This window comes from Panthera uncia (assembly GCF_023721935.1).
Source record: "Panthera uncia isolate 11264 chromosome B2 unlocalized genomic scaffold, Puncia_PCG_1.0 HiC_scaffold_24, whole genome shotgun sequence".
In the NCBI taxonomy this organism is placed as follows: domain Eukaryota; kingdom Metazoa; phylum Chordata; class Mammalia; order Carnivora; family Felidae; genus Panthera; species Panthera uncia.
Window position 1 is genome coordinate 86770209 of NW_026057580.1, and position 12510 is coordinate 86782718.

Sequence of the window (12510 nt, forward strand, 5' to 3'; positions counted from 1 at the left end):
GAACGTGGTACTTCCGTGGTCTCTAACCCATAAACGGTACTTCATCAATGACATTCATATCCTACTCTTGCTTCATATGTGAAGTTTATCCTGGAAAGTAAAATTTATAAGCAGTTGTAGAGGAAAAATAAAATAGTTTCTTTTTATCTTCCCAGCAAGAGCAGGAACCAAATCGATACTTGAGGACAAGAATTATTTCTGAACACACTAGCTATATTTAAATGAATACAGTTTTGAAACCAAATTTGTAAAAGACTATGCAAATGTGACTTTCTTAAACTTCCTATTTTTCTCAAAAATTACATACCATCACTAAGGGACCTCAGCAACCCAGTCATTAAAATAATTCCTAAGAGGGGTGCCTGGGTGACTCCATCAGTTAAGTGTCTGGCTCTTGATTTTGGTTCAGGTCATGATCTCACAGTTGGTGGAATCAAGCCCCACGTGGGGGTCTGTGCTGATGGTGCGGAGCCTGCTTGGGATTCTCTCTCTCTCCCTCTCTCTCTCTGCCTCTCCCCTGCTTGAGAGTGCACACATCCATCTACTCTCTCAAAACTAATTTTTTTTAAAAAGTTTAAAAAAGTAAATAATACCTAAGAAATGAAAATATAACTTCCTTTTGTCTAACGTTTTCTATTATTCACTGTGAAGAGTGGAACCTGGCATAAATGGATGAAAAAAGTATAATCTCTTTAAAAGTGACTAAAACGGTTAGAGAGGCTGGTATCAGACTTCTAGCCAGATGAGCGAACCAAATTTTTTTTAAAGTATCTTCTTTTGAATATTGCTAAGTACCATTTCCATTAAGACTTATTTCGAAAACCAGAAGCATCAACTTCTGCAGGCTAGCACATTCTCTGCAAAGTATTTGCTTAGAATGAATTTTGACATTTGATTCATACAGGCTTTCTGTGCTACAGAACAGCTTAGCATTCTCACTTGATTCACTTTAAACTGCTGTTACCAGAAGTATGAAAAGAGATCAATAAATATAACATCCTAAGACCCAGATTAATTTTCCTCTCTACATAAATGACCAGGGGATGAACAAAAATCAGACTCGGACGGGTTAAAATGGCATACTCCACACAGGACACACAGGTATGAGATGCAGTTAACAAGCAGAATAAAGCTTTTGTCTGAAGGTGCTATAAGAGTTAAAAAAAAAAAAAAAAAAAAAGTTAAAAGTAATATTCCTCATAACTTTTCTATCAGAGCCCATGTGTGACTGTTGCAGAATATAACAAAACAAAGTATGAAAACAGCAATCTGACAGATCCTATATCAATACCTGCATCATCCAGCCACCTTGAAGAAATTTTTTTCTGGGTACTGTACATCAGATTTTATTATGTTCTATTGCATTCAATCCCTTTTAAGATCCATATGCTAGCATACTATATTACAGTACTTTAAATATTCACGAGGGGAGCCTGGGTGATTCGGTCGGGTAAGCGACCAGCTTCGGCTCAGGTCATGATCTCGTGGTCTGTGGGTTGGAGCCCTGCGTTGGGCTCTGTGCTGACAGCTCAGAGCCTGGAGCCTGTTTCAGATTCTGTATCTCCTCCTCTCTCTGAACCTCCCCCATTCATGCTCTCTCTCAGTCTCAAAAATAAACGTTAAAATTTTTTTTTAATCTAAAAAATACTAATGATAAATTCTATGTTTTTACTGGGCCACAGAATATGAATCCTGCTGTGGGAGGGACAGGATGAAATGAGTGGCCCCAACATTTGTGAAATGAACATACACAGGGAAGGAAGGATTCTCAAACCCGGGCCCCCTTCAGGCTCCTGCACACATCACCAATCTTGTGGAGAAGGGGAACAGGGAGATAGGATCAGGGAGGAGAATATTTAGCAAAATTTCTACAGTAGAGAAATAAAACTATCAGTTACATTATCTTTAATTTCTTCAGAAGGGAGAGCGGCGACTAAAAAATAAAACAGTAACAAGAACAAGAGGTTTTCTGAATTGTGTGTTTAACAAGAGATATTTTATGGAGTTTTTTATTGGCTGAGAGAAATAAGATTATGTCTCTTCATCTGATGAATTCTGTCAAGGAGCTAAAATTTTTTAATGCCTACGTATATTCTGGTGCATGAGAAAAATGCAGCTGAACCGATTTTCAAGTACAAACCTTACTCTGACGATGAGCTTTGTGCCATTTCTAACCTTCCTCAACCTTCAAATAATTTTCACTCAAAACAGAAAAATATTCAAGGACCCAGTGCCTGTTCTGCCACCACCCTCCAGGCTAGAGTGAAAACTTATTAAATGGTATGAAGCAGTCGATTATCAAGGAGCGAGCTTGCCTGGCAGCATGTGTGAGAAAGGGCCAGGAAGAGATGGATGCTGCCCTCAAAATTATGTCAAGATGCTTACTCACAGTGACAAGTTACATTTAAGTGTCACATTTAATGCTTTCAAAATACCACTGACACAAGGGCAAGCCCCAGATTTTGAAACCAAAAATGAGGATCACAAAAAGGATAAAGCATGTGGTAGCATTCTTGACCGCCTGGAAATGAAAACCATATCCTTTTTTAATGTGCTCAGGAGGAGCGCTATTGAAAAGAGGCAGGGAATAAGGTATTAATTATATTCTCTTCCAGCCCAGCCTACACTCAGCCACCAAGCAACCGCCCATTTAAGTGAAAGAAGTCTTATGCCCTGGGAATCCACTTTCCCCTACAGGGCCCTGAGCTCCTAAAGGGCCAGGACCACATCATACCCATGTCTAGGGGCTCCTGCCTAGCAGTTTGACTGCCTTTTGTAGGAATTTCATTGTTTTCATTCAGTTAAGCCCTTGAAGTGCTTCTACAAGAACTTAGCCTGCTGTTTCTAAGTATTTAAAAAGCAGGGTGGGAAAAAAAAGTTTAAAAAAAAAGTTACAGAGAGGGAAGGAGGCAAACCATAAGAGACTCTTAAATACTGAGAATAAACTGAGGGCTGATGGGGTGGGGGCCGGGGGGGAAGTGGGTGATGGGCATTGAGGAGAGCACCTGTTGGGATGAGTACTGGGTGTTGTACGGAAACCAATTTGACAATAAATTTCATATTAAAATAGACAGATAGATAGATAGCAGGGCGGTGGTAGACAGAAGTAGCAATAAGGGGTGGGGAAATACACATATTTACGTATACATGCAAATCTTTCTTTTTTAATTGGAGAGGGTGGAGAGAATTAGGAACAGAAATAAGCAAATGCAATCATTTAGCTTAGATAAGGACGAAAATTTTATACATACACAAGAAAGTAGAGAAAAATAAACCAACAATTACTTTCTATGAGTAGGGCACAAAGTCCTGTGTTAAGGCCCTATGGGGAGAAAGAAAGTCCCTTTTCTCAAGGAACCAACACCTTTCTCCAGGTGAAGAAACAATAGGAGAAAAGTCAAACAACAACACAAGAGTTTAGCACTTTTTCAACACAATACAAGTAATTCTTTCAGAAGGCCGAGTGCATGATTAATTGCCAAATTAATGGTGCAAACAAGTTTAGAGGAAGAAAGAAAACATTCTAAAAGCTGAATGTGAGCTGGACGTTAAACAATGGGGAGGAATGGTGTGGCTAGGGAAGAAATCAAAACGCAGAGATGGTCTGATAAGAAACTTGAAGGAAGAGAAGATAATTTAGGATGTGCCTAAATGGAAGAACAATTAGGCTGGCAGAGGAAAAACTTCAAAAATCCAGTAGATAGCGATCAAAAGACAGTCTGAGGTCATTCCTTAAGAGAGTCCTGAACGCCCGGCTAACAAGTGACTTGAAAAGGCCATGTTCTGCCCTGCTCCTATGAATCCCTGCTGTCTTCAAGTTGAACCAAACTAACCACTCACACTCTTCCCACTTAGTAGATACAAGTTACTGAACAGAATTATCAACTTAATTAACTCCTTTTTTAAACTAAAGGTATAATTGGACAGACAGAGACCTTCACCTGGACCCATGTTGTTAGGATTTTATGTTGTACATAGTATGTGCCAATTAAATAGTTCCCAGCTCCTGGGGCGCCGGGGTGGCTCAGTCGGTTAAGCGTCTGACTTCAGCTCATCAGGTCACAATCTCACAGCTTGTAGGTTTAAGCCCCCACGTTGGGTTCTGTGCTGACAGCTCAGACCCTGGAGCCTGCTTTGGATTCTGTGTCTCCCTCTCTCTGCCCTTCCCTCACTCACACTCTGTCTCTCTCTCTCAAATATAAACATTTAAAAAAAAATTAAAAATAAATTAAAAATAAACAGTTCTGAGTTCCTAATCCATATTTAAATCTAACACTTTAATGGGAGCGTATGTAAGGCCACAACTTCTAGATCCTCCAGAGACATGCAGATGGTTAAAACTATTTAATGGGGTACCCTGGGTAACTCAGTGGGTTGAGAATCCAGCTTGAGATTTTGGCTCAGGTCATGCATGATCTCATGGTTCTTGGGATCAAGCCCCACATTGGGCTCCACGCTGACCACATGAAGTCTGCTTGGGATTCTCTCCCCCTCCACCCCGCCTATATGCCCTCCTCCCCCCAAAAATAAACGTTTTTGTTGTTGTTGTTGTTGTTTTTAAACTAATAAACCTAGTGAAGGGTCAGTGCTAGAGGTCTGAAAGAACCACCTTGAAGACTGAAAGCAGAACAAGCAGTCAAGTAAATAAATAAAAAACACTCAAAAGCAATGATAATCAAATTGGATTTCTGAGACCAGTACTCTACAAAAGACAAGACGACCTTGACACATTCTACTTTCTGATAAATACTTCTATCATCAGAACATTGACGAAAAGAGCCTACATTCTGATCGCCTTATTCATAGCACTAAGGAAAAAATGGTACTGGCATTTGTGTGTGGGCAGAAACAATGCCCTCGATTCTCAGACTAAATCAACACGTGGGAACAACTTTCAGATGCCAGAGGAAAATGTGAGCAACTCTAACCCAGAATGCACATTCACTCTTGCTCCCAAAGTCTTGCAGGGACTCTCACATTTATTTTCAGACTTAAAAAAATACGTACAGACTTATCAGCTGTAGTAAAACTAGCTCAATCAGAGAAACAGAGGAAGCAAGTATTTTCATTCTTACTTTGCTATCTGAGAACAGAAGAAAAAAGAGGAAGTGACTGCCCCAAGACATCCAGAGTCAAAAGAAAAGGAAACATAGGTCTCTTGACTTTATATCCACAACTTCAACTAAACCTTACTGTATTTTTTTCTTAGAGGAGAGAGCCCCGGTGTTTTCACACATGGAGTATAAATGACGAATGGCAATTGTCACATGAGTCATATAGCTGATTCTCTGCAACAATCATGCACAGTCCAGGAGACTCCCTAAAATTCTTCCCAAATTCTGGTACCAAAGGAGCTTGTCACATACCATTAAATATCCCAATAAGATAAAAACAGACGTACCGAAGAATAGAAATTATAGTGTTTTATTAAAAAATATAATCCTCCAAGTTTTCAAAAAAATACTTGAGATCCTTTATTACCAATTGATAGTAAAATTTTATAATTATTACTATAAAATGAAAGTGTAATTTTCACTAAATACAATGAAAAAATACCTCACACAAAGATTTGGAACAAATGCACACAGACAGACTAGGCCTTGGGTCAAAATTAATGCATGATTTAGCAATAAGCCTATTGTTACATAAGCCAAAAATAACATTAATTAAAGTCAAGCCACTTCTATATTATTTTTTTTTCAGTTAACTACAATCATTCTCTAAAACTTCCCTCTTATCCAATATTTATGCTCACAAATATTATGTGTGAGGCATTTTTATCCGCTTATTAACAATATATATTCACTTTCCCCAAAAGAATGCGGACTCCAAAGACAATAATTAGTTTTTGCAAACGGTGTTGCCTTGGCTCCCTGAGCATCTATTCATTTAATTCCTGAGGTTCAAGAAAGAATGGTCCCGGATGGCACACAGGAGGAAAAAATGTGGAAACAAGAGGCCATAAAATGAACAGAACAAGGAATACAGGGACAGAGATGGACATATGGAGATCTTTCTATCTATTTTAAGGAAGTAATCTGAGGAACAGTTCATGTTAGGACACCAAACAAACAATATCTCCAAGAATTATCTTTAAGAAAAATTATTCAGGTAATACAGTAACATTTGTATGAAATGGCTTAAAAGGGGTGCTTTTTTTGACTAAAGGTACCGACAGGCGCAAACGGGAAACCTTTCCCAGTGCTCTAATCACACTGATGAAATCATTTCTATAAAAACCACTGATGTGCCTCTTTAAAACTGTAGTGAATAAAAAGTTCCCCCTAAACTATTGCAGCCACACAGCTACCTACTATGTTCTGAAATCTAAATAGCATTCTTGCTAGGTCCTATATCCCAATGACTTTACAACCTCTGCCAGCTCATTTTGCTCTACAGATCAGTTTTAATCTTCTCATCCTGGCATGTGAACGCCTTCTAGAACATCATCTTACCCTGTAAGGTCTCTATAAGCTAGGTCATTCCAACTTCTCCAGAGCCCTGAAAAGGTCATGCTTCCTTCTACTGTTGCTGGTGCCCTAAAGCAAAGACATTCAGGCTCTCTTCAGTGGGAATGCTATCATCTAAAGTTCAAGTTGAAAATTAGACACATGGACATACAAAACAAAAACAAGGGGCATCTAAAAAGTCATGACAGACATCATCTTTAATGACAGTCAACAGATGGAAACAAATCTAATCTCCCAAACTAAATAAAGTGAAAGTATTTATTTCCCACATTGTATTTATCTTCCTTGAGTGCTTGCAAGTACGTGAATAGCTATGGTTTCCCACAACACACTTCCCCAAGTAGTCCTTAGACACCGATTTCCGGTACAAAGCTACACAACTCCAGATAAGCAGCATCAGCACATCACCCAATCTGTCTAAGGTCAATGCTGGAACGGGAAACATGAGAGCACTCAAATCATGTGACGGCTGTCCTCTGGGCTCTGCTCCCAAAGAGGAAATAACAGCAGGTCTGATGAGTATCAGACCCATACTAATGACACTAGGCAAGCAACCAGAGAACCGAAATGGGAAGAACAACTGAATAAAAGAGAGTTAGCCAAGATAGGTAATACAACCTATAACATTTACGTGGTTATAAGAGCTGTTACGAAAATGGTGAATTACGGCCTGTGGTCAAATAGAAGTCACTGCCTAGACAGAATTCTAGTGATCTGCTGGTACATTAAAACCTGCTATGGGATCATATCACAATAGCCTCCTCTGATTGCATTCTGCTTTGTACTTGAAAGGAGAAAACAGTTTGTTCAACACATATATGCTACACATTTCAAATTTATCTATTGTCCTCAAAAGTTCATTTTTAATGATATATGAAGTAATCATTTATTAACCGAAAAGCCAATCTATCTGTACGTTAATATAGTCATAAAAATAAAAGACTCCTATGCTTTTGCAACCAATTGAAGTCAAAGTGAATTAAACTTTGGTAATCGCAAACTTTGCTGCATCTAACTTTGCATTCTTTCTCAACTCTGCTTCAAGCAACAGGACTTCATTCCCCATGAGTAGCAAAGTCCCAGAAGAGGGAATAGCCATACAGATAAGAATGTTATTTTGTACCATTCCAAAATGAGATCTGACAACAAATGAGTGCTAAACAGATGGGAATAAAGGGGGCAGGCACAGTGATTAATACTAGACTTCATTACATGTGTCTATAAAACACTTAAATATCATTCCTAAAAGAGCATCAAGAAACAAAGAAAAATACCAGACAACCCAAAATTAGATGACAGGATATGACCACACAGATCATACAAAACAGCTAGCATAAATTCACCAGTTAAAAGACAGAATTCGCAAATGGGATTAAAAAACGTCTCCTCAAAAAAAAACAAAACAAAAAAACAAAACACAATGTCTAAAAACAAAGAAATGAGAAAAGATAGTCCAGGCAAATCCTAACCAAAATAAAGCCAGTACAGTAATATTAATGTCAAAATAAATTTTAAGGTACTGTATGATGGTAAAAAGGGGGACAAAATTCCAAGAGTATATAATTTTGCACATGCTGCCATATAATAATCTAGCCTCAAATTTTATAAAGCATAAACTTACAGAAATATGAAGAGAAATTATCAAATCAACAATTACAGGGAGAGATCTCAACACACCCCTCATATTAGTTGATAAACGAAGCAGTTAAACAATTAACAGAGACATAAACAATATGAGCCACATAACCAATAAAACTGATCCAAAGGACAGATCTGAACACCTGTGCCAACAAGGAGACAATATACTTTTCCAAACTCAAAAAGAACTATTACGAAAACTGACTATAGATTAGCTTGCAAAATAAGTCTTAACAAATGTAACAGATCCCACAAGACATGCACACGTATATTCACAACACACACGTGCTCTGGAAATTCAAAAACACACTTAAAAAAGTTTCAGTGGTCAAAAATGACCCATTTAAAAGGACACCAAAATATTAAGAACTGAACGGCAATGAAAAGCCCTATACTCAAAACTTGTGGACTCAACAAGAAATACTTGAAGGGAAATCTAGAGCCACGAAAGCATATATTTATTTGATACTCAAGAAATCAGAAGAAAAACAGGGTAAATCACAAAAGAAAAACTAAAGAGCAAAAGGGAAAAAATGTTACAAAAAAAGTAACATAGAAACAACAAAACCAAGTTGTTTCTTTGAAAAAAAATTAAAATGGTTAGCTCTATAGGAAGAATGAGGTGGGGAGAAAAGGCAAGTAACTGTAGAAACGAAAACGGAATGAAAATCAAGTGCACACGACGAGAATACTATGACAAACGTCATGCCAATAGATTTGTCAAATTAGATGACATGGAGAGTTGCCTCCGAAAGTATGAATTACTACAACTAACTCAAGAAAAAACAGAAACAAGCTGTTAGTATAAGGAAACTGAATCAGTGATTCAAAAAACAAAACAAAAGAACAAAAAAACAAACCCATTCTCCAACCCTACTCTTTTCACCAGGCCAAGACAGTTTTAAAGGCAAGTTTTACCAGATCTCCCAAGAACAGATAACGCCTAATTTATCTAAACTTTTCCAGAGAATATTAAAAGGGAAGCAACTTTATGAGGCTGGTATGTAACCTGGTTAATAAAATTTCACAAAGCTGATAAAAAGGAAATAAAATATATTATATGCAAAAACCCTAGATTAAAAAATATGAAATGAATGTCAAATTATCACGAACAAGTAGAGACAATGTGGAAAAATTCAATTGAGGGCTTACTAGCTGGAATTTATTTTTAATTCTTTTTAACATTTATTTATTTTTGAGACAGAGAGAGACAGGGCATGAACGGGGGAGGGTCAGAGAAGAGAGGGAGACACAGAATCCGAAACAGGCTCCAGGCTCTGAGCTGTCAGCACAGAGCCCAACGCAGGGCTCAAACTCACAGACCGCAAGATCATGATCTGAGCCGAAGTTGGACACTTAACCAACTGAGCCACCCAGGCACCCCCTGGCTAGAATTTAAATTGGCACAACTGCTTTGGAGATCACTTTGGCAGGATCTGGGAAAACAGAGGAAGCAAACTGCAATCAACCAACAGAGCAATTCCACTATGGTCTACCCTGAAGAAACTCTCACACAAGGAAACAAGGCAAGGTGTAGGATTGTGATCACTGAAGCAAAGGCTGTTATACTACGTAAAGAAATTGAGCCTCAGCACAGGAATGGATAGACTGGTTTAGTCATCCAAAGAAAACTACACAGCAGCTGAAAGTGAACAAAGTAGATTTACACGTGGTAAAATGAGATGTACTGAGCAAGAGAGATGTGAACGAGACTTCAGCAAGGTTTTGGTTCTTAAAAAAAATCTGAAACGCATGGCATAATAGGAACATCTGAGTAAAATTTTTATGGGGAATATACAGCTGTCAATTCTTTTCTAGATTTTGGTAGATTTTTTACATACATGGTGACTTTAAAAGATAGAGAACAGAAATAGATTTAAACCATAGAGCACATTGGTTAACCCTGACGTTTGGTCATATAAAGAGCTTCAGAGATAGCAAGGACCTTCTGAATTACCTAAGCAATCTTATATTCCATAGATGAAGCCAGCTTCCGGACCTCAGTCTGGCCCAGAGAGCTTCAATAAATGGTTCAAAGTCACATAACAAGTTATCAAGTTGGTTCTCAAATTTTAGACTCCCTAAATTCTAGCACACATGGGAGAAACAAGGAGCATGGGGTCAAACGTAACTAAGTTCACAGCATCATTGTATTATCTTTTTTACTGTACCCACCCTACCTGAGACACACAGTTTGTCTCCCTCTAACCCTCCCAGCTCTCTCTCAAAGCTGTAAGGATTTTTAATTCTCTTTTGCCACTCCTGTTCTTGAAATAAATGAAATATCTAAACAATTATAACTAAAATGAGTAAAACAGATGAAGTAAAATAAAGGACCATGAATCATTCATCTTTGTACCCCCCATACCTCGTATTCTAATACAGGTTTAAATATATAATAAAATACTGTTCAACTAGATAGGTCTATTTCACCAAGCTGAATCCTTCCATTATAGTTAAAGTGTAACTTCTATTTTTAGTAAGAATGTGAAGAATTAGGAAAAATTTTAATTTTAATAAGTGAGAAGACCAAAGCAAAGACTATTCTATAGAGACCATATTTTAAATGAACAAAATGGGTCCCACTTACTGCTTTGTCCACCTGTAACAAATCAAACAGGGTAGTTTGGTGGTCAGGTTCACAATGTCCAGAGTCAAACTGCCAGGTCTGGAATTCTGGCTCACCCACTAATTAGCATGAAACTTTGAGCAAGTTACTTAAACTCTCCAAGCCTTCCATTCCCCACTGTAACAATGGGAACACCCATAATAATACCTACCTCATATAGATTCTTACAAGTGTTATGTGAAATAGTCCACTCGAAGCTTTTGACACAGTTGTTCAGTACATATCAGCTATTCGCACATGTTCTTGTAAATAAAGTAACTTAGCTATGAAAAGTAACAAGCTCTAACGGAATTATAAGGTACTAGATGCTTTAAAAAAATTATATTGGTGGAGCACCTGGGTGGATCAGTAGGTTAAGCATCCTACTTCGGCTCAGGTCATGATCTCACAGTTTGTGAGTTCGAGGCCCTTGTCAGGCTCTGTGCTGACAGCTCTGAGCCTGGAGCCTGCTTCGAATTCTGTTTCCCTCTCTCTGCCTCTGCCCCATTCATACTCTGTCTCTATCTCTCTCTCTAAAATAAACATGAAAAAAATTTTTTTGTTTTAATTATATTGGTTTTGGTCACATCCATGCTAATAAATTATATGCTTTACAAATCATGAGTGTTTTTTAATTAAATGAAACTGAATAAATGAGCTCAATCTTAAGTCGTTAGACTCAGGATAAAAAAAACTTAGGGGCAAAGTTCTGAAATTAACATGACTCTGAAATACCAACCTAGCTGGTTTCTCAAGTGAAACTCTTACAGAAAAAGGTAATATTCAAACTATTTAATACCCATCCTAAACAAACACCAGCCAATACATATGACTAGTACAAACTAGCAGAACATTGGCCCTGATTCCGCACCCTCCCCACCCCACCCCACCCCGCCACTTAGGGTCAGGAAATATTGTTTGTCATGGAAATGACTCTCTCCTGTTCTTGTTTTTTAAAGCACAACTGACAAACTAGCTTATAGGGACACAAAAATATATACACTGTGCCAGCCCACAAGTGAGGGCAACCTGTGCCTTCTGTGTTCACCCTACACACCAAGACAAGCTATCCAACCAGCACCCCATCTCACCTCCAGGTCACAGCTGTACTCGGTGCCATCTAGGAGGGTCACTTTACACTGGACAGTTTTGGCCTTCTTGGTGGCTTTCTGAGAAGCCTTCTCTGACTTTAGCTCATTGGTCTGCACTTCCTTGGTCTCCCTTTTTGCTTCTGATTTGTCTTCCTGTATTTCCTTAGCCTTCTCTTCTCTCTCCTTACTTACTTCATCAGCAGGCTGTTGACAAAAAAATTTAAGTTCATACTAAAGTTAACCAATTTGCAGAAGACAAAGTATTAGAAGGAAAATCTTCAGTAGGAATTGTGATTGTTATAAACACTGTCAACCTACAATGTTAAAAGACTTCAAAATTTTGCTAGAAAAGATATTCCCCATATCTCCCTCCCCCTTCCTCCATTTTCTCATTTTGCCAGTTTGGTAACTTCATCATTAAATGAGTAGAAGAAACTACATCCTGGCAACTAAAACTTAAAATATCATCTCAAATAATAAAATTATAATAGCGTAGTATGGCAAAGCCTAGGTTCATCAGGCAACCAAAATGTTCACACATACAAATCTATTTCTTCCTACTTACTGAACACTCCCACACATCAAATCAAAGAGGTAAAAAATCCACACTATTTACAAAGGACAGGTGGAGGCGCCCGGGTGGCTCAGTCGGTTAAGCGTCCTACTTCAGCTCAGGTCATGATCTCACAGTTCGTGAGTTCAA

The 12510-nt window shown here is 38.2% G+C and overlaps 1 protein-coding gene across 21 annotated transcripts in view; it reads right to left on the reverse strand.

Moving 5' to 3' along the window:
* The window catches only part of EPB41L2 (erythrocyte membrane protein band 4.1 like 2), a 219777-nt gene that overhangs the window by 105379 nt on the left and 101888 nt on the right, over nucleotides 1-12510 (reverse strand). For all 21 annotated transcript variants that reach the window (XR_007462857.1, XR_007462856.1, XM_049654356.1 and 18 more), the window contains one exon: nucleotides 11808-12011. Coding sequence is in view for 19 of the 21 variants with exons in the window: in XM_049654356.1 (XP_049510313.1) it covers nucleotides 11808-12011 (204 nt within the window). In the remaining 2 variants the exon portion in view is untranslated. The remainder of the gene's footprint in view (nucleotides 1-11807; nucleotides 12012-12510) is intronic.